At 39.4% G+C, this 22,178-nt stretch overlaps 1 protein-coding gene across 28 annotated transcripts in view; it reads right to left on the bottom strand.

The window, feature by feature from the left end:
- SGIP1 (SH3GL interacting endocytic adaptor 1) overlaps positions 1–22,178 on the bottom strand; it is a 214,681-nt gene that overhangs the window by 58,295 nt on the left and 134,208 nt on the right. For 16 of the 28 annotated variants that reach the window (XM_070405306.1, XM_070405309.1, XM_070405307.1 and 13 more), the window contains 6 exons: positions 12,625–12,649; positions 11,635–11,686; positions 9,402–9,487; positions 7,405–7,497; positions 4,966–5,040; positions 2,287–2,787 (listed from right to left, as the gene is read on the bottom strand). In XM_070405306.1, the coding sequence (XP_070261407.1) occupies positions 2,287–2,787; positions 4,966–5,040; positions 7,405–7,497; positions 9,402–9,487; positions 11,635–11,686; positions 12,625–12,649 (832 nt within the window). The remainder of the gene's footprint in view (positions 1–2,286; positions 2,788–4,965; positions 5,041–7,404; positions 7,498–9,401; positions 9,488–11,634; positions 11,687–12,624; positions 12,650–22,178) is intronic. The other 12 variants (XM_070405316.1, XM_070405318.1, XM_070405321.1 and 9 more) reach the window with 1 other exon arrangement.

The raw sequence follows: 22,178 nt of genomic DNA, 5'->3' as shown, positions 1-22,178 counted from the left end.
GAGATAATGGTGCAAAGTTTCATTTATTCATGAGCTTCACTGGTTCAGTTCAAGTTTCCACTTAGAAATTCAATCCTTTAATACCAGCAAAGTATAGTTTTTTTTCCAGCTCAATTATTAGGAATCAATAGATTTCACTGGCAGCATTTTCAAGTAATTAAAATAAGGGTATGGAAGCTAAACATTAAAAAAACAACAAAACTCCCATAGGTTCCAGAAAGAAAGACAAAGCTCCTCTCTCCACTGATTATACCAGTGGTCAATTCAATTACACAGACATCTTCCAGAGCCTGTGGAAGGTGGTGGAGGAAACAGATGAAAAACAAAAACAAAGCTTCCCTGTCCCCCGCCCCCTGCCAAGAGCTTAGTGGCCTGCCCCTGGAGACAGGGCACTATTCCTTGAAAAGCCCTTTCAGAAGACTGAGAGCCTGGCCTAGGAAAGAGAGCCCATGAAAGACAACAGAAATGTGCCCCTCTTTGACAACAGAAGACCAACTTCTCTGGGTTTTGGTCTAAACTGAAGGCTTTACAGGGAAGTTGGGAGCTTATATCCCAGAAGAGACCTAAAAAAGCAACAGAGGATGAAGGTGGATGCTCTAATCTTCTAGAATTATAGAGACGAGCACTGAGGGGTATGTTTTGAGAGAATATTGGTGATCTTATTGATACAGTGCAGTACAGGTGGGTGTCAGTTATCAAGTTTGGGATACTTCGTAACTAAACCTTAGAAGAGTGCCTGTAGACAACAGTAGTTACAAATACTAGTTATGGATTAGATAGACCTGAGTATGAATCCCAAGACTATCATCTGTAGCTGAGGAAACGGGAAAATTACTGGATACCTCTGAGCCTCAGTTTTCCCATCTGTACAGTGGGGGAAATAAGAGTACCTACCATAGGGGGTTGTTGTGAGTATAAAATAATATGCACTTAGCATGGTGCCAGGACAAGAAATTATAGCTGTTGCTATTATTGGCAAAATAAAGGCTCTCAAAGGTCCTATGGTCAAAAAAAATTTAACAAAATCTGATTTTGTTTTGAGACTTATTTGAGTATTAAATAGTTTTCATTTTTTACACTTACAGAGGAACTTGCACACACAGAGCAAGCACTGAAAGGTACTCCAATGGAAGAGGCAGCAATGAGGACTATTAGAACAGAGACAAATGTCTTAACTAACTTAAACGTGGTGTCCTCTTTCAAAGCAAATGAAAAACAAATAGCACATGGCACCCCAGGAAGGTGCCTAAACCAAACCCACAGGCATGGGAGGGTCTTGCCAGGCAAAGGTGTGCACCAGTGGGATAAACAACATGGAAGAAGATGCTTAAGAAAAATATTGATCTTTCTTTGATATGCATGGCAGGTTTTCCCATCTTTTCATAGTGAGAAATCACAAAATAAAGCTTCAAATAAGAAAAAAATAAAAACTCAGATTCAGTGTCAACATTTGCATATATTATTCTAAAACTTATGTTTCTGATGGCCTTTCCCATCACCTGTCACCACACTTAGAGTTGACAGGATAGGCTGATGAGCATGTCAAAATGAAACCAGAGACCACTTTGTCTTTAGTGGCAGCTTGATTAGGTTGGGGATGTAGTGAGGTATCTTCTTTTTGCTGTCCCCTAAAATCTCATTTTCTAACTTTGTTTTTCTGAAATAAATTAGAAGGGCTAACATGGTTCTCCTCTCACATAGAAAGAAAGAAAAAGAGAAAAGAGAAAAAGAGAAAAAAAAAACACCCCACATTGACTTACAAAAACTAGGGCTCTTGGGAAAAAGAAATTAGTTAACTTGATCTGGGGAATCCTTTTAATATATATATATATCTCGAATCATCACGTTGTGTACTTTAAATAGCTTACAATTTTATTTGTCAATTATACCTCAATAAAGCTGAAAACAAAACAAAACAAAACAAAACTAGGGCCGTTGTGGAGACATCTGATGAGGAAATCAGACATTTAACATAAAACTTACTGGCTATGAAATCTGTCTTTCTAGAACTTTCCTGAATTCCAAACAATGACATCATAGCTTTGCTTAAAAACATACACTCCCTAATTGCAGGGTGGGAGGCTGGGCAGAACACATCCACAGACTTGCACTATGACTGCGAGCATTCGATGGACTAGGACATGCCACGGGGCCACAGGACACCCGAACCGGAGGAGGGATGAAGGAAGCTCTATAGGCAACTGCCAGGAAGGAAAGTGTTGCTCAGTCTGCAGCAGCCATGGCCATTCCCAGTCACATGAAGCACACTCAAACAGTAAGACGTACCACTGGTGGTCCCTGTACCACTGCCCGAGCCAGGTCCGGGGGACGAAACCACAGTTCTGTAGGTGGGTGGTGGTGGGGGAGGCGGAGTTGCTCTCTGTCCCAACCCAAAATCTTTAGGAGATGAGACTGTTTCTAAGTAATCATCTTTAATGAAGCTCTGCTCAGCGATTTTCTTCTGGACTTCTTCTAAATTGAGCGGCGATGGTACATTTCGAGGAGGACCAGGGGGCCCTGGAGGGCCTGGGGGGCCTGGAGGACTTGGGGAGCCCAGAACTGGGGAGTCATCTGGGTTGTCTGATGCAGCTGGTGGGGATACCACCTTTTCCCTTGGAGTCAACTCTGGAGTAACACGTTCCGGGGACGTATCAGAAAAATGGACCCACTTTTCTTCAGCATTAACAGCAACAGACTTGGGGGACAACACTGGGCCAAAAATGCTGTCCAGGTCATTGATTGATGGTAGTTTTTCAATTTTGCCCTCTGTGGCTGACTGGTCATTTCCTGTGGTTAAAGTAGTTGATTTTAAATTTTAATTGAGTTTAATATTATTTGTCAGGAGGGTGGGGTGGGAGGGGTGAGGCCAAGCCTGGTAAGAAGGTTGCCTTTCTAGGTGCTTCACTGGGCATATTTCATGATGTAAAAGTATCTTGATTGAGCTGAAGGGGAGGGGAGAGTTCCCTGCCCCCAGAATGTGAGCGTCATCTTTCTTTGTGATTATCTACCCTTCTGCAGGGTGACCCCCGTTAGCTACTTCTACCATCATCGAAAGAGCTGAGAAGGCTGTGCTCTCAAGGGCTGCTCCCAAGAGTGCAGAGCGTGATCATTCTGAGGAGGCAGTGCTAGAGTCACCGAAAATACGGGTTCGGGGACTACAAATGCCAAAAGGGCGATCCCTTGTGAAAATCTGGCCTACTGAAATACATGTAATACAGTAAAAAAAAAAAAAAAAAAAAAAGATAGCTGAAAATCACCCTCATAATTAATGATCTACTTTAGCATACTGAATAAAAATGTTTGGTGAAACTAATTATAATATCTGTTAGTTAAAAAAAAATAGCACATAATTAGCTGTATATCTTCCACCTTAAATATACCAGAAACACAGTACAAAGATTATTTAAAGGGCTATCTCCACATGTATATTATACACATATACATCCCACACACAACACACACATAGGTTATTGAGAAGACAGTCACTGCTTATTAGAATTGTTACATACATATATACCTATTTCACAGGGAAGAAAATTATGAAAACATCTGTACAATTCCTTTTTTCATCAAATCTAATTGGTTAACATCAAAGGCATGACTGTGATATCTATCTATCTATCATCTATCTATCTATCTATCTATCTATCTATCTATCTATCTAAAGTCCCAAGACAGAAAATTATGTTTTGATAAATATTAATATCAGCTATTCTTTTTCATTCTTATCAGTCATATGAGAAAAAAGTTCAAAACTACCTCCTAGATCTTGGTAGGAAAGATTTGATAACAATTGTAGTGTGAGGAAGTATACTTTTTTAAAAACTGAGGCTATTCAAATTAAACATTGTTACCTAAATAATTGCAAGGCACGAGCAGAAGCAACCAGCTTAGTGCTTCCATATTTCACATTTGAAAGGAGTTCACATTCAAGGTTCCAAGGCTACAGATAAATGAGGCAGCAGTTTGCATAGCCCACAATATTTATAATTTCAGGTAAATTTATTTATATGTAACATACTTATGGAGATACAAGGGGCCAAAATGCTTTGCACTTGCAAACGCCTTTCCTGATGACACTCTGGATGACTTCCTGTTGGGTTTGAGTCAATATAAATTTTATAAATGACTATGTTTTGCATTTGTTCTTGTTGATAAATATCCCACTCTGTAGCTATCAAACCCACAGGCTGCATAAATAGCAAAGGATGATGCATGAAGCTGCAATAGCATTCCCAAGGTGATAAAGAACACATTCTAAAGGCCCAAACACATAAAATAACTATTACTGCTTTTGTCTTCCTAGCCCAGTAAGACTAGGTACATTATAAGTTGAACGTATAGCATTGATTTTAATAGAAGAACAAGGGTGCCTTAGAAATTGTCTGTCTAAAGGCATGCAGCACTTGCTTATTCTATTTCATCATCTTTGCACATCTTTTTGCCATGGGAAGCTAGGTACTTTTATGATTACTAAGAAAAAAATTCCCCACCGCCCGAGCTTACCAGTATGCTGCACATTCTGGGAACCATTTCATGTCTTTATAGACTAAACAGTTTTAATTCTGGCAAAAATGTTGTCCGTTCTTGGAAAATTAAAAGTTGTGTCTTGAGACTATTAATTTGCATATCATGAAAATGAGATCCAATGAAGTGACATGTCACTTAAACAATGACTTTCGACATTGAGATTTTTTTCTTTCATTTTACAAGTAAATGCAACCCTCATTCAGCAATAATATACAGAGGAAAAATTAGTTGAGAAAGTGAATTTTTTTGTGAAACTTGAGAGTGATTCTTTAAAATAAGCCCGATTCGTGATAGATTGTAACAGAAGTAAAACTAAACGCAAACATTTTTATGGTTAGTCTAGTCTACAGCTTGCAACACATGATGGGTACATCAAGGCCCGGGGATACTGCTCTGATTGCCACATCACCCTGGAACAGAAAGACTAAAGCTTACCTGGTCCAACTGTGAGGGGGGAGCCTGTTCGGGGTGGGGTGGCTGGTACATTTTTTGGAGGCAGTGGAGGAGGTGCTGCCAAGAGATGAGAAGCCAAGCATTATTGATTACTTTCTCCCTGAGTCACACAATATTCTGTAGCGAAGCAGGATTTAAGCTTTCATTCATATTCTTGCTCTCAGAAATGGAATAGCCATTAATGGTCTAAATATATTTTTAAAAATTCAAAGCTAAGGGATGATGCAGGACCCATTCAGATTCTTCCACTTTATGATAATAAAAATTTGCCAAAAGAATGTCAGATAATAACCATAATAATATTATCATTTTAATAATTCATTACTTTATGACAAACCTCCTATATCTGTACTAGGAACTAGGTACATAGGGTTGAATAAAAGGAGCCTCTGCCCTCAAGGAATTTCTGACTTAATCATTAGGCATCATGTTAACAGTTACAATCCAGGGCGAGACCAAGGAAATGAGAACAGCTTGGGTGGGGACTCAGGTGAGAAGTTCTTAACATAGTCAGGATATTATATCCAGTCTTTGGAAATACTGGATCACGTGGCTTTATATGGATTAAGTCTGGAAAATTTTTCTAAGTTACATGTCTTAAATTTTAGTATATTTTTGAAAGTTTGAAGCAAAATGATTTGAATCAAAGAAGAATGAACACTTTACCTTGATAAAACTTACAGAAAAAAATACCCTGAAGATAGAAAAGGTATTGTGTTATGGCCCCAATCCTTCTGCACTAGACTTGTCATTTTGTAGGCAACATTAGGAATTACTACTTCAACAGTACTTCTGTTTTTATCCTTTCTTTAAATGAATGTTTTCTTGTCATTGGCCATATTTGTTATATCCAAAGAGTTCATTCCACTGCGGTTCTAATACTTTGAAAATACATCTTTGAAAGTTCAAGATTAAAAAGTGTTTCTTTTTTTTCTGTTTTATAAAGGAAACAAGAGGCTGAGCGCATGGATTCGTGCACCAGTGGGGTCCCTCAGCCTGGCTTGTGCCCTCTCACAATCTGGGACCCCTCAGGGGATGTTGGACTGCCAGTTTTGGCCCAACATCCCCCGAGGGATGTAGTAGTGCGCGAAACAGCAGGTGGCCGGGGAGGAGCCCAAGTCTGGGCCGGGCACCAGGCCACTCCCACACATACTGGCCCCTGCTATGCCTGTCACTGCTGCTGCTTGGTAGCACTGCCACTGAGGCTGGAAAGGCTCATGCCGCTGCAGCTGCTCTTGCCAGCCGTGAGCCTGGCTTCTGGCACCCATGGATCAGCTGAACAGTGTTCCCACTATGGGAGCGTACTGACCACTGGGGGACAGCTCCTGCGTTGAGCGTCTGCCCCCTGGTGGTCAGTGAGCGTCATAGCTACCAGTCGAACGGTTGTTTGGTTGTTTAATTGCTTAGGCTTTTATATATATAGATTTTCTCGGAAAGATTGGATCACATGGCTTTATAGCAACATTTCCAACAAACAGCCTCTTGGGCCGTTGATTAGGAATCCCTTGGTTAATTCCTATGATTATTTTTAGGCATCAAAAAGCAGAGCCCTGGGGATGCTGAACTGGAAAAAGTATTAATTGGTCTCTATGCGAACCTCACAGTGTAAAAATACCCTCTGCATCCTCTCACCATGCCCAAACACCTTTCTCTAAGATCCAATCTTCCTCCCATAGGATTTTTAAGGAGTGCTTTCCCCATGCACATCTGCTAAGATAAGTCCACTGAAATGAGAACTCAATAAATCCATCCGACAGGTGGCTTGACCTAATGAGCAATCCATTCAGCCCCAAAAGCCCAACCCATTGCAGGCAAAGGGCTCTAAAGATCTTCAGGACCTGGAGTGGGGGAGGGGCATGCCGGAATAAGATGGGCTGATGGCCCTGCTTTGAGATAAATTTGCCCAGATCTCCTGTCTCGGCTTCTCTCTACCATATAGCATCATTTCCCTTGCTCTCCAATTGTCATTCTCTCCTCTCAATGTAGCCTTTCTATCCTATGCAGCCTCAGTTGTTCTGTAGGACTATCAGAAACCACACCTGACCTGGTGCTGTGCGATACCTCTGCGTTGTGTGATAGCCCAGGCCTGGAGCAAGTAGGTTCTTGGCTCACTTGCTTTTCACTCTTACATATGCACACTGAATGCATGACTAAATGAATGAATGAATAAGTGAGTCTGTGGAATGTCAGAAGAGACTATGATCCAAAGTTACTGATTTTACTTTATTTATGTTATTCCTGCCTTGACAACCTGCCTTGGCCCCTTTAACTCTAAAGCCTGTTAGAATAACATCTCTTCTGAATATTATACAGTCCAAATGTTGCTTACGTAGACTTTCTAAAAGTTGCCCAATTTCACTATGCAGACAGACAGTAAAATGAGTCACTTATTTTTCCAGACAGAGCAGGCACATAACTTACTTCCAGTGGGAAAAGGCCTTGTTAACTTTGGCGACTCCATGCTTGGATTAACTGGTTGGCCTGAACCCCATATCTCAGGCTGATCTAAAGGAGCTGGAAACATAAAAAAAATTTTCCAGGGTGAGTTTACAAAAGAAATGCCTCTATATTTTAGAATTTAACATTTCAATTTAAAGTTGAGCTTCACAAAATTGCTTCCCTCCTGCCTCAGAATTAGCAAATTAATCTAGGAACATGCTGTTCCTCGTTCTTTTCAAGCAGAAAATGGAAACAGGAGTGGGGGGTGTGTTTTTGTATGTGTACAGGAGAGTGTATGTGTGTTTATATACAGCTAAGTAAAAACTGCATTTTCTTTCTGGTTGATCACTCGAAGACATTCTGAATATACTGGCTCAGTTTCTGGTACCCATTTGAAAATCCAGCCATTAATCCCATGGAAAGTTGCTTTAGTTGGTTTATTTAAAGTTTGCTAGGAATACCGGTATGTTTCAAAAATTAAAATGTCTGGGTTCTATACAGTGGTTTATATCTTTAAAGGATCTTATAGGGTCTTTAAATAAACCTTTCATAGCATCATAGAAAGAAATTAAATGATCAAAAAATGGTAAATACTTAAGAGAACCAGAAAAATAAATAAGTGCTTACCAGTAGACATCTAAAATATATCAGAGCAATTAGGTATTGAATCTAAGGACACTAAATCTAAGATTTCTTCTACTCGTTTCGTCTTCTCCTTTTGATTTTTTTATTGCTATGGTAACAATGTAAATAACTAGCTCTTCCCAGCACCTATCATGTACCAGGGGCAATAAAAGTACTGGTTGTAATTCATTATGTTATGAAACACAAGCTGGAAAGTTAGTTGAATATGAATTTGAATGCAGCCTCCATATTTATTGTAGACCTTGGGCAAGTCATTTAACCTATGAGCTTCCCTTCCTTTAGTGAAGACATAAAAGCAATCTCAGGGATTTATTTAAAGGATTGAAGGAGGATATAAACATAATGTATACAAGATGTATATAGATCACTTACCACAAGGCCCATAGCTATTACTATATATATTTAATCCTCAAAATACCGCCATGTGAAAAAAAATACCACCATGTGGTTGGTATTAGTACCATCTTCAGTAGAGGAAACCAAAAATTAGAGTGATATATTTTGTATATCAGGTTTCAATATAGTTATGAAATTTTAATAGGTAGATTTAAATGACACAAATCCAATCCCACCTTCAGTCACTACGTAATTATGTCCTTAAGAACAGATGATCACAGATAAGTTAGTAAGAGACCTAAGTTGTAGACAAATCACTGAAAGCGTATTTAGGGATGCTTCTTATACATTTTCCTAACCAAATCATTGAAAAATGTTCAGATGTGGCTGACTGCTAGCTGTCTTCCAGCATTCTCTCCATTTCTTCATAGTTGAAGAGTTTTAGCTGGCCCTGTGGCACTAAATGATCTACCATGGGCTCTGGTTAGAAGTGATATATGTCTCTTCCAGATTTTGCTCTTACAAGAATTGGCAGTGAGGTCTTTTGGCCCTTCCCGACCTTACTCCCCTTCTTCTGACTGGGAGATGATGGGAGCTGAAGCAGCACCCTCAGACCCAAAGACGAATAGCAGAGCCAACCTACAGTCCTATGTTATTTGACTGTTAACGAGAAAGGGAAATAAAATTCTATCTTGTTGAAGTCACTATATTTTGGTGCCTCTTTGTTACAGTAGCTTAGCCTACCTATTATGGTTTTAAGTCTTGTCCTTAACCCTTAAATATAATTTCCCTCACTAATGGATCCTAGAAAAATAATATTTTTTAATATATGTGGCATAGTGTTCTTAAATGATTTTTATAAGAGCATTTTATATTACCAAACACAGCTACTGGAGATCTGATGATACATTAAGAATATGCTTCAAAACACATATATTTACTTTAAGTAAGTTAATGAAAAGAAAAAAAAAAACTATAGATATATACATTTTTCCTACCTTCTGTCTTCTGTTCATCAAAAGCTGATTCTAATGGTGGGCCAAAGAGGGGAGCTAAGGCCATAGTGTCATCTGGAGGTTTTTTGCTAAATCACACACATTAAAGCAAAACATAAAAGTGATATTAATGCTGAAAAACACATACACATTTTCAGATATTTTTCACATTAAGGCAGATGTATGTGTGCACTTGTGTCTGTAAGTATGCATGTGTGTAAGTTCCCATAGGTCTAGAAAGTATATGTAAGGATGTCAGACGTATTATGGACAAGGGAGTTGGCAGGAGATAAGATCCCTGAATGGGGACCAAGGTGCCCTTTCAAATAATTTGAAGGAGAGAACCTCTATCTAGAACAGATAAGTTTATTTAAAGTACCTTACTCTCTTAAGATCCCCAAAACCACCCCAGCTGGTTTGGCTCAGTGGATAGAGCCTTGGCCTGCGGACTGAAGGTCCCGGATTCGATTCCAGTCAAGGGCACATGCCCGGGTCACAGGCTTGATCCACAGTATGGGGCATGCAGGAGGCAGCCAATCAATTCTTTCTTATCATTGATGTTTCTATCTCTCTCTCTCCCTCTCCTTTCCTCTCTGAAATCAATAAAAATATATACAAATAAAATAAAATGTTCTCAAAGCCCACAGCTCTAAATGTAGAATATAGGATTCTTCTAATTTGAAAAAGAAAAAAAGATCTCCACCCATTGATATTTGTCGCCACATCTCTGTGTTATAGTTAATGCAGTTTATAATTAGTGAAAATCAGGCTAGGGAGGCGAAGTGATAAGCCACCCAGGAAGTTTGTGTTTAAATAAGAAACTGGGCCTATCAGCTTCTAATTGCATCTATCCCTGCCTCCTACCCAATAGACTAGATACAACCTCTTAATACCTTAAGATAGCACATCTCAGAAAGAGAAAAAGAATATTGAGAAATCAGGGAGGAAAAGAGAGTAATAAGTTAAACTCTCATCCTTTTTCCCAATGATTACTTAAACTCATTATTAACGAAAGGTTGCATAATCTTCTCCATTTCTTCCCTAGATTAATCCTAATGAATTCTCTGTGTGGGTGGTGGGAGGTAAGAGGTGAAGGGGAGAAGGGAGGGGTTGGAGAAGGAGGGAAAATAAAAAGATTCATCTTTTATTTTTTTATTTATTTTATTTATTTTTTTAATCTTTAATTTCTTTATTGGTTAAGGTATTACAAATGTGTCCTCATCCCCCCATTAACCTCCAACTCCCCCCCCCCCCCCCCACTCATGCTCTCATAAATAGGAGTCTTTTTGGAAAACAATGTCCATTTGTATAATACTTGCTCAATCCAATAAATATACAGTATAAAATACAATGTTTTGCCCCAAACAAAACAGAAGATTCCTTTGGTGTGTGGCAGGTAGAATGTATCATGAAATTGTATCCAACTAAACAGGCTATTCTTCATAGAAAAATATAAACATACTAGATGCCTGGTGCACGAAATTCATGCACTTGGGGGGGGGGGGTGTCCCTCAGCCTGGCCTACACCCTCTAGCAGTCTGGGAGCCCTCAGGGGATGTCTGACTGATGGCTTAGGCCCACTCCCTACTGGCTGAGTGGCGCCCTCCCTGTGGGAGTGCACTGACCACCAGGGGGCAGCTCCTGCATTGAGTGTCTGCTCCCTGGTGGTCAGTGCACATTGACCAGTCATCCTGACATTCGGTTAATTTGCATATTAGCCTTTTATTATATAGGATTTCAGCTTGGCATCCAGACCCCAAAGGACCTCTTCATACAAATTTTCAACCTTGCTATTAGTGAGGGGACTGCACATTCTGATAGATAGTTACTGTGGGTGACTACAGAGTACTTTCCTAAAGGTGTCTCTCAGGCTGCACTTATGAGAAATGATAACATATATGAATCACACTATGAACTTACCAGGGGTCCTCAAACTATGGCCCGGGGGCCACATGCGGCCCGCCGAAAACATTTGTTTTTTTACTTCAAAGTAAGATACGTGCAGTGTGCATAGGAATTTGTTCATAGTTTTTTTAAAACTATAGTCCGGCCCTCCAATGGTCTGAGGGACAGTGAACTGGCCCCCTGTTTAAAAAGTTTGAGGACTCCTGTAAGTCTTACACAAATGGGCAGGTCCTTTTGTAAAAGGAGCTGAGTTTAGTCCAAATGAGATAGGCTACATTGTTAACAGTGGTGATGCCTCGCATGAAACACAACCAGTGTCTTTCACACTTACCTCATGAGTTCTGGTGTCGGTGTGGAACGCCTGGGTCTGGCCACTTCTTCACCTGATACACAGGACAAAGGAATTTTTAGGCATATTTTTCTCGCCATTCCTTACTTATCTGTCTTATGAGCTATGTTTGGAAACACTTAAAGAGTTAAGTCCCATCAATAAGCAACTCAACATGAAAGCTTTGCAAAACAAACCCACAAAACAAACCTTCTCCCCTGGCAACGCAACAGTCTTATATTAGGCATATGAGGTAGCATTTTCTCTGGCATTTGTAAAAACCTAATTAACCAAGGAATTACCACGCTAAGCCATCAAATAGAAGATTTGTATACTGCAGAGCTAGTGGAGTAGCATAACATTCTCTGAATGTCTGATGCCTTGATCAGGTCTGCTTCCCAATTATCATAAGAGAACATTAAGCCAGGCCGTATGTACATAGGACATGAATCCAGCATTCTCTGCCTGTTCTTTTCTTGAAATGCCAAGAAAATGTTATACCTTTAACCAGGAACCAGGAATTTAGAATTCCCTAGAATGTGTTGTATGCAGCAAAGGAAGATCATGCCCTATGTATATTATAACCTATTCCATGTCACCTTGGCTGACTAAAATTTTTATACCAAAATAACACACGAATGGGTAAGTCGTATTTATCTTCAGTTCCTTCTGCCCCCTCTCCCCACCCTCATCACCAAGCACACACTTGATGAACTTCATTTCTAAAGTCAAATGATACAAGAGTTGAAAAATTCAGGAAGAAAATAAGCAAAGTTTTCCCCCAAACATATTCATTTTCAGAATTTAAACATTAATCATTCAGAACCCACTAAGCCCCTTTATCATTGTATTTCTTTGCTGTAAAAGGTATTTGTAAGTCTTAAAAACCAAGCCCAAAAGTATATAAGTCAAATGTATATATGCTTCAAGATCCAAGGAACTTATTCCTTCTTTTAAATTGTACTCTACTTTTGGTAGCTAAGATATACTTACTGGATAAGTTCCTTTTAATTGCACCCTAGAATTAGAAATAGACACTATAAGGTTTAAGACCACATATATGTTATGTACAATATGTATATTTCTGTTATTGCAATTAATCTGAACTCAAAGAAATCGATGGGGAAAAATGAAAATTTTCTCATAATCACATTCAAGTTGGAAATTGTAGACACATTCATATAAATCAGTTTTCATTTTAGGATTATAGAGAGAAAGGAAGGGTAAATTATAAGTCCCCCAAACCAGAAAAATCCCTTACCTGGGTAGATCTGGTAAATATTAAAGTAAATATAAAGTAAAATTAAAGTAAATATTAAACAGTCTATTAAAAAACAACCCTGAAGTCTAGTAGACAAGAAAGTAAGTCCAAGTTTAAGTTACATTTGATGTTTGAAAATCATAGACTATATTAGGAGTACTGTCTGCTCTTATCACATGGGGGCCATAAACTAGTTGAAACAGTCATTAGTTTACTAATGCAGTTTTTAATGGATGTAAGTGGCAAATGTTATAGAGAAGGAAACCTTTGAAGCATTGCCACTGAATGGGCTGTTTTATGCAGGGAGCCAGGGAATTCCATCCTCCCCACTAGGCTGCCCCACCCCAATTTCTTCCACTTGCCTGCTACCTGGCCCACCAATCTACCATTGGGGGTCATTCCTTTAGTTCAAGGCATGTGATACTACTGGAATACAAACAGTCCTGACAGGAATACTAGTAATAGGCCCTAGGAGAAACTTATTTTGATAACAGAAGGATTGATTAGATACAAAGATTTCATTCAAAACCACTATAAAAGGTTCTTAGCATGAGGTGCTTCCAGAAAAACAGACCACTGAAAGGGAGGCACCATGGGTGGGGCGTGGCTTGGCAGGGCTGCCTGAGGAGAATGATGGGGCAGACAGAGCTGCATAAGAAAAGTGAAAGTATTTCAAAGGGTATGACCATTAATTTGGTGGGTGGTCAACAAAGAGTTTTTCTACTTCCCTACATTGGTGAACTCTCAACCTAGTGGTAAAATATTTTCTTGTCTCAAATGATTACATCAATAACTCAGGACAAGACAGCACTATATGAAGCTTCTTCCCCTATTTTGTAAAGATTTTTCAGAATTGGGGTTTGTCTTATTTTCAACTAATTTATGATAGAAGAGCAGTTTCCATCTGAACAGGATCCACTAGATGTTTTGTAGTGGGTGGCCCAATCTCTCAAACTAGTTTCTGTCTTGTCCTGACTAATAACACAATCTGTGTGTGTGTCATATAGAGAATTATTATTTTGTTAGTAATAACCTTAAAAATAAATATTTTATGTTTAAAAATATTAATTTGTTTAAATAAATCTAATTATATACAGTTATTTATTTTAATAAATGAATATATTTTATTAAATTAACATATCTATTTAAATTTATAAATAAACATTTAAATACATGTGGATATTTAAATCAGCTATAGTCATTATGGGAGTTTGGATACCGGTTGGCTTTTGGAAAATAAGACTGTATAGACAAAAATAACAAGAGTACAAATTGTTTAAATTAAAATGTTTTCCTAGGTTATGAAGCCTCAGCTGGTCCTATTTTTAATAATAAGGTCTGAAGGAAGAGACCCACAGGCTCTAAGTTCTAGAGACTCTAAGTTCTAGGGAATGGTTCCCTTCTAGTATTGTGAGACCTGAAATCCAGGAATTAGGGGGCCCTAAGGCTGTACTGAAGACCTTTCAGTCTACTTTACCCTTTTAATAAAAAATGTAATACTTATGAAAACAAGAAAGGTTCAACGCCTCTTTTGTATTCACCAATTCCTGGTGTATCAATTCATTCAACAGATATTTACTGTTGGGAGACCCTGAACAAGAAGCCCCTGTGACATTTTTATTAAATACTCCACATGAATAAACAATTGCCCATTAAATGCAGGCAAGACATGGTAGAAATATGCAAGAAAACGCTTGTTTAGAAATTTGGAAAGATAAAAATAAGATCAATTTAGAAAGGGACAGATATTTGAACAGCAAGTAAACAGCAACAGAAAAGAAAGTCCCATTGTCAGCTGGATGTGGCATACAGATTTTGATGGCCTTGATGTTGCAGCATCATAAATCCAAAGCTGGTTACAGTGATGTTGACCACACAAACCACATTCAGGAAGAAAGCCCATTGAATTAAAAAACCTCACCAAATGACCACATTTTCAATGATTGCCCTTATATGTAGATTGTGAATGAATTTCCTTCATTTTGAATTAGTTAGTTCACTTTTTTTCTTTAAAGAAAAAGAGTAACTTGTCACAATCTGAGATGTCACCTGAGATCATCCATACTTGCAAGTGTTGCTTTCTTTGATGCTCAGCCAAGTGGCTTAACCAACCAACCACCAGTTTCTCAACTGGGGCACAGTATTTGCCTTAAATAATAACTGATTAATTGAATTGGCACAGACCTAGGGATATTTCAGATGGCATTGTTTTCAATTCCATTTCCTCTCTCATGGGACTGGCCAGATAGAAGCATAGCAAAGACCCTTTTTTTGTTGCTTTGAATACATCACTCTTCAACCTGAGGAAAATGACTGAGATTTTACTTTGAACAATGTAAACTAAACTGATTTTTGTCTTCAGTGATGGCATATAGAATTATGTGACAGCCTAGGCATATTGACTTGAAAGCATGTCTCCTCCTCTAAGATGGAAACTGTGATTATGCATTAGTATGTATCAGTGTGCACTGGCCAATGCAACCTATTATAAATTCAGTCTTAAAAACCACGTGGCTTAAAAATGGTTTCCTTTACTTTCCTTATAGTCTTCTTATTCTTCAAACTTATACACTTCTTATAAACTTCTATGATGCTTTCTGGCCAATCTCCAGGTCTTGCTCATGTGCGCATGCATGTGGACGCACACACACACACACACACACACACACACACACACCCCACATTAGGAGTTGGGATACCTATGTATTAATTTAGTTTAATGTATTAATGGAGAAGTGCTCTTATAATCCTAAAATATGTTATTGACACTTTCAGGACCAGACACTTCCAACCAGTAAACTGAATTCATCTGCCTCATTCATACTGGGCTGTCATAAATTTGATGAGAAGTCAACTTGGCTATCTGGCCTTGGCAGCAATTTTCTTTATACATGTTTAAGATAAAAATGTTGAAAGTTCTTACCGGGCTGCGCCTCTGTGATCAGCAAAAAGGAAGAGAGAACAGACACCTAGTCAGAGAATGATGGATCAGTCAACAGGCTTGGGTAATAGAAGGCTTCATAAATAGCTAACGAAACATGCACTCCAAGTAATCAGGCCAAAGGAAGACAGGCAGTCAGGGTGTTTGTGGCTCATTTAAAACATAAGAAAGTTTAGGAGAACTCTAAAGAGAATCTGTCCATTGTATAATATAGCTTTGCTCATGGGGATGTACTACTTTCAAGTTACAGGTACACAAGAACAAGGTGGAACATACAAGACATTTTGTTAAGTTGGCATGGGAAGTTTTTCTCCAGATTATTTGGGGAGAGGGATTTTAGAGAATAGGTAGTACAGGGAAAGCTGATTCCCCACACAACAGGGTGTTAACAAGCATTATAGGCAATGCATTTCCCACATAATTAGGGCATGAATTGGAGACTCTAAAAATCAGAGACCAGGATTAGAGATATCTCTTCTTAGCCTGGTTCTTTTCTTAGTGTTCTGTGGAATGTATGCCAATGAGGACCTTATTTTGCAAGTAGCCATTCTTGGCCTCGTGGTTTGGGCAGCCTCTATTAATGAGTAGGAATGTGATGGGAAAGATGAGGCACCCCTGCCATGCACAGGTGGGAAAATGAAATTGTTCAGCACCAATAAAACAATGGTAGACCAGGTGATGTCCAGAAAACACAACAAGCAGACATACTATTTCTCTCTTTCATTCCTCAGACTTTGACTATTGCTATCAATTTACCTCAACAATCTTTGATAGTGCCCCCTCTTTAAAATTTTTCTGTAGTAACAAAGATGACTCTGAGGTGAGTGAGGAAAGAGATGATGCTCAGAGTTTCACTTTCAGGATATGGGTTAACCCATGAATTTACCAGAGGCCACCGGGGACCCCATATTGGCCAAATCTCCAAATGTGGGCCAGGAGCACAAATATAAAAGTAACTAAGAAGGTTGCTCAAATGAATAAGATGGTTCTAATCTCCAGAACACATACAGAAAATAAAAACCTATAATCTTTTAAATGTGGGAGGCCTCACTGGCTATCTAGTCCAGCTGCCTTTACGATATAGAGAAGAAAGTGAGGCTGAGACACACAGCTAGCAAATGGGTAGAATCAGAGACAGAATTTCAGTCTATAAACTCTTCATTATCATGCTCTTTCTACGACACCAAGTGTGACATTGTTGGAGAACTCCTAAAAAGCAAAGAGCCCTTGTGGCTAATGTCCAGGAATGGTTACTTCTCAGATGAGTTTTTTAAATAGCCTGGAGTTTAGATATATTTACTCTAGTCAATTTCACTTGTAAGAGTTTAGACTTTATTTTTTGCCTTACTTTCCAGGTACGGCTCCATGTTGATTCCATCTCCCTTATAAATCTATCTAAGGGCACGGATGAAATTTAAATAAAATTAGAAAAAAGGACACTTATGAATATGCATTTCTGGGCTTAAATTCTTTTACTAATTCATACTATGTTTTGAGAGAAGTTCAAATACTATTTTATATAAAGATATAGGCTTTATAATTCTTTTTAAAAATATACTTTTTATTGATTTCAGAGAGGAAGGAAGAGGGAGAGAGATAGAAACATCTATGATGAGAGAGAATCATTGATCAGGTGCCTCCTGCACACCTCCCACAGAGGATTGAGCCCACAACCCAGGGATGTGCTCTTGACCGCAACTCGTCAGTCCACAGGCTGACACTCTATCCACTGAGCCAAACCACCTAGCAGTGGTCAGCAAACTGCGGCTCGGCAAACCGCGGCTCGCGAGCCACATTTGGCTCTTTGGCCCCCTGAGTGTGGCTCTTCCACAAAATACCGGCTCTTCAACAAAATACCGACTTCTGCGCATGGGCCACGAAGTTTCAATTGCACTGTATGTGCTCGCCCGCACGTGGTATTTTGTGGAAGAGCCACACTCAAGGGGCCAAAGAGCCGCATGTGGCTCGCAAGCCTGGTTTGCTGACCATGGGCCTAGGGCAGTGATGGCGAACCTATGACACGTGTGTCAGTGGTGACACGCAAACTCATTTTTTTGGTTGATTTTTCTTTGTTAAATGGCATTTAAATATATAAAATAAACATCAAAAATATAAGTCTTTGCTTTACTATGGTTGCAAATATAAAAAAATTTCTATATGTGACATGGCACCAGAGTTAAGTTAGGGTTTTTCAAAATGTTGACAAGCTGAGCTCAAAAGGTTCACCATCACTGGCCTAGGGCATGCTTTATAATTATTTAACGACCAGATTAACAATCTTCTCGAAAGAAAGACGTGGAATTTATGATTTCAGCTTCAATTTCATGGCCAAAAATTCATTCTTTTGTTTTGCTAATACTCATCCGAGGATATTATTTTTCCATTGACTTTTAGAGAGAGTGGAAGCGAGGGAGGGGGAGAGAGAGATGGAGAGAGAGAGACAGAGAGAGAAAGAGAGAGAGAGAGAGACATTGATGTGAGAGAGACACATCAATTGGTTGCCTCTCACAGGTACTCTACCAGGGCAGGGATCAAACCTGCAGCCCAGGTACATGCTCTTGACTGGGAATCGAACCCAAGACCCTTCAGTGCATAGGCTGACGCTCTAACCACTTAGTCACAACAGCCAGGGTAACGATTCATTCTTTTTTTTTTTTTTAAATATATTTTATTGATTTTTTTTTACAGAGAGGAACGAGAGAGTTAGAGAGTTAGAAACATCGATGAGAGAGAAACATCGATCAGCTGCCTCCTGCACATCTCCCACTGGGGATGTGCCCGCAACCCAGGCACATGCCCTTGACCAGAATCGAACCTGGGACCCTTCAGTCCGCAAGCCGACGCTCTGTCCACTGAGCCAAACCAGTTTCGGCACGATTCATTCTTAAAATATAAAATACAGCAAAGGGGGAATTAAAAATGACACAAGTTCCCCCAAGATAAAATTATGAGAAATAATGCAAAATAAAATGCAGATTTTAGACATCCAGAAGCAAAAACTTAAATCCAAGAAATTTTAGTGATATAAGATTATAGAGAACAATACTTTACTAAATAATTTCAGCATGTTAATCCACCCAAAGTAAACCATATTTTAATTTCCAGTGAGTTAAAAACCTAACTTTTAATCAATTGTTCCTGTATTTTTTTCTAGTAAAAGACACCTCATAAGACAGCATTTTGGAAACTATTTGCAAAATGCCTTCATCAAGGAACAGCTGTTCAAATTCATATAGTCACTAGTTCATTAATCAGAATCCAGAAGACCCTGTAGAAGCTGTGGAAAGGTCAGACCCAGAAAGCCTCAGGTTCATAATTAAGAGCTACCTGAAACCTTCAAAGGAAAAAACACACACCCAGAAGTCAAATTGAAGGGCTTTATATATGTTAACTAGAGGCCCAGTGCACAAAAAAATTCGTGCACTTGGGGGGGTCCCTCAGCCCAGCCTGCACCCTCTTGCAGTCTGGGACTCCCCGGGGGATGTCCACCTGCTGGCTTAGGCCCACTCCCTGGGGGATTGGGCCTAAACTGGCAGTCAGACATCCCTCTGGCAGCCCGGGAGCCCTCAGGGGATGTCTGCCGGCTAGTTTAGGCCTAAGCTGGCAGTCAGATATTCCTCTGGCAGCCTGGGAGCCCTTGGGTAATGTCTGACTGATGGCTTCAGTCTGACATCCTTAGTGCTGCCAAGGAGGCAGGAGAGGCACCCGCCACCTCTGCTGCATTCGCAGCAATCAGCCTGGCTTGTGGCTGAACGGAGCTCCCCCTGTGGGAGTGCACTGACCACCAAGGGGCAGCTCCTGCATTGAGCCTCTGCCCCCTGGTGGTCAGTGCGCATCATAGTGACTGGTCATTCCACCGTTAGGTTCAATTTGCATATTACCCTTTTAGTATATAGGAATATCATCATTAAGGAACTGTAGGCACTGCTGAAGGACATGGGACAGTCAAATCATTATTAGCCAAGAGGGAGGGTCTTTGCCTATTAAAAGTTTTATTTTACTGTTTCTTCTGTCATTTCCCATGGCCTTTAAGCCTTTAGCATTCTTTGTTCTACCAATAGATTTGCTTCAAGGGTGGAAGGAAAATCATTCAGTATCTGGGTTTATATTCTACTAGAGGCTCAGTGCACAAAATTTGTGCACAGGAGGGGGGGGGCCCTCAGCCCGGCCTGCACCCTCTTGCAATCCAGGACCCCTTGGGGGACATCCTAAGAGGCAGTCGTACATCCCTCTTGCAATCCGGAACTGCTGGCTCCTAACTGCTGGCCTGCCTGCCTGCCTAATCGCCCCTAACCCCTCTTCCTGCCTGCCTGATCACCCCTAACTGCTTGCCTGCCTGCCTGATTGCCCCTAACCACCTCTGCTTGCCTACCTGATCACTTCTAACCATTCGTCTGCCTGCCTGATCGCCCCTAACCACCTCTGCCTGCCTGCCTCATCACCCCTAACCACTCGCCTGCCTGCCTGACCACCCCTAACTGCCTCGGCCCTGCAGCCGTGGCTTCGTCTGGAAGGATGTCCGAAGGGTCGTTCCACTGTCTGGTCTAAATAGCATAGTACACTTTTATTATTATAGATGAGCTGAACACTCTAAGTATAGTGTTGAAAACTCAAATGTGTACAGGGCAAAGAGCTGGGGTATTATGTGTAAGGGCACGTGTGTTACACAAAGTTTTGGTTAAATGCCCACTACTCAGGTACACTCGTGCCTGCTGTTCCAGAATGTGGGCCTAGTACTGCCAGATCTTCAGAGTTGTTGAATGAAAATGCACAATCTAAATTATTTTTAAAAATTCAAATGTCCTAATTTTTAAATGCAGACTAAAATTGTTTTTAACTGCACTATATAACAGAACACTTATCCAGTGCTCAGAAGCTGCAGGTGGCCAATTGTCTCTGATTGTATGCATTTGTATCACAGAAAACAAGCTCTCAGCAAATTTCATCTGCTGTTTTTATTATTTCACCTGATTACTCAAACAGGGACTTTGAAATTGGCCTATTTATTTTTCTGAACAAATTTCTTGCATTCCTAATTTAACATTAATTGTTCAATTCCGAGATTTATCTAGGTCTGTTGATAATTTTGGAGGTTTTGAAAAACATTTTATTTTCCCCTCTACTTTTATTTTGGTGTTCACTTCAGAGATAGATAACTCTGTATTTTGAGGCTACTTTCAAAGTGGGCAAATACTACTAAGTTATGATTTGATCTCTAGAATAAGGCTACTTGGTTGTATTTGTACATGTTACATTTGTAAAAAGCATATAATTTGCAACATGTATATGATTCCCTACAAAATATACTTGAGTCTATGTCCTTGTAATCCCCAGTGTCCTTACTCCACACAAGGTTGTTTTTTCTTTTGCACAAAATAATATAAATTATGTTAATTGGGATGGCTTAGTCTCAGCCAAAGTAGGTTAGTGTTTTAAGATACTTATAAAAAAAAGTAACCAAACATAATGTCTTGCTTATCCAAAGCACTAAATAACCAGCTTCAGGTTTCAAAGCTTATGACATTTTATGACATCCTCATTTGCTAAATTCAGTGCCATGGGGAAACAGAAAAATGCGTGAAAATCTATAAAGCACCAAAAACATATTATTTTTATATAATATAGTCATAGCAAATTCAGTGATCCAGTTAGAAAATTGCCTAGGAAAGAATTGGTATATATGATTATTATGTTATTGTTTTAATCCTAGCCAGTATTACTACTTGTTTTTAAAGCTTTAGGATGAAGACAAACTATCTGGCAAGCACCTATTTGCTACACGCCCATTGTAGGTATTTGTCTATATTTAAATTTTTTTCTATTATATGTATTTCAATTATATCTATTACAAGCCAGATTACAATGAATACCCATTATGTCCAGTAGGACTTGGTTGAGATGATCTTCTGAAACTCCATTTGGCAAGAGAAACAAAGAGATCACTAAAACAGGATATCACTATGAGTTGACCAGATCAACAAGATAAACGAAATTTTCAAAGAAAAAAAATGAGGCAAGGAAGTGGGAGGAGGACTCATCCTTAAAGATACAGCTAAAAATGGAAAAGAGTACTTGTTAAAATTGCTGTAAGGACAACAGGATGAAAAACAATGAGAAACGGAATTTTCAAAGCACTATGGGTGAACTTAGGCCACACAGACTAGTCAATATTTGAAGTGGCCAAATTTGAATGATTCAGAGAAAGGTTCAGATTCAAGGAGAGTAAGTGAAATTGGCAAAATATAAAGCAAAGTTACAAAAGTGCACCAATAATATAGTATGCCACATATTTGACTCAATTACTCAGAAGTGGGTCATTTAGTTTAGTAATAATACTAGTAACAG

This window comes from Myotis yumanensis, unplaced genomic scaffold, assembly GCF_028538775.1.
Source record: "Myotis yumanensis isolate MYYU_CA2020_CCGP unplaced genomic scaffold, mMyoYum1.0.hap1 SCAF_2, whole genome shotgun sequence".
In the NCBI taxonomy this organism is placed as follows: Eukaryota; Metazoa; Chordata; class Mammalia; order Chiroptera; family Vespertilionidae; genus Myotis; species Myotis yumanensis.
Note: the sequence above shows the minus strand (reverse complement) of the source record. Positions and strands in the feature narration are given on the sequence as shown.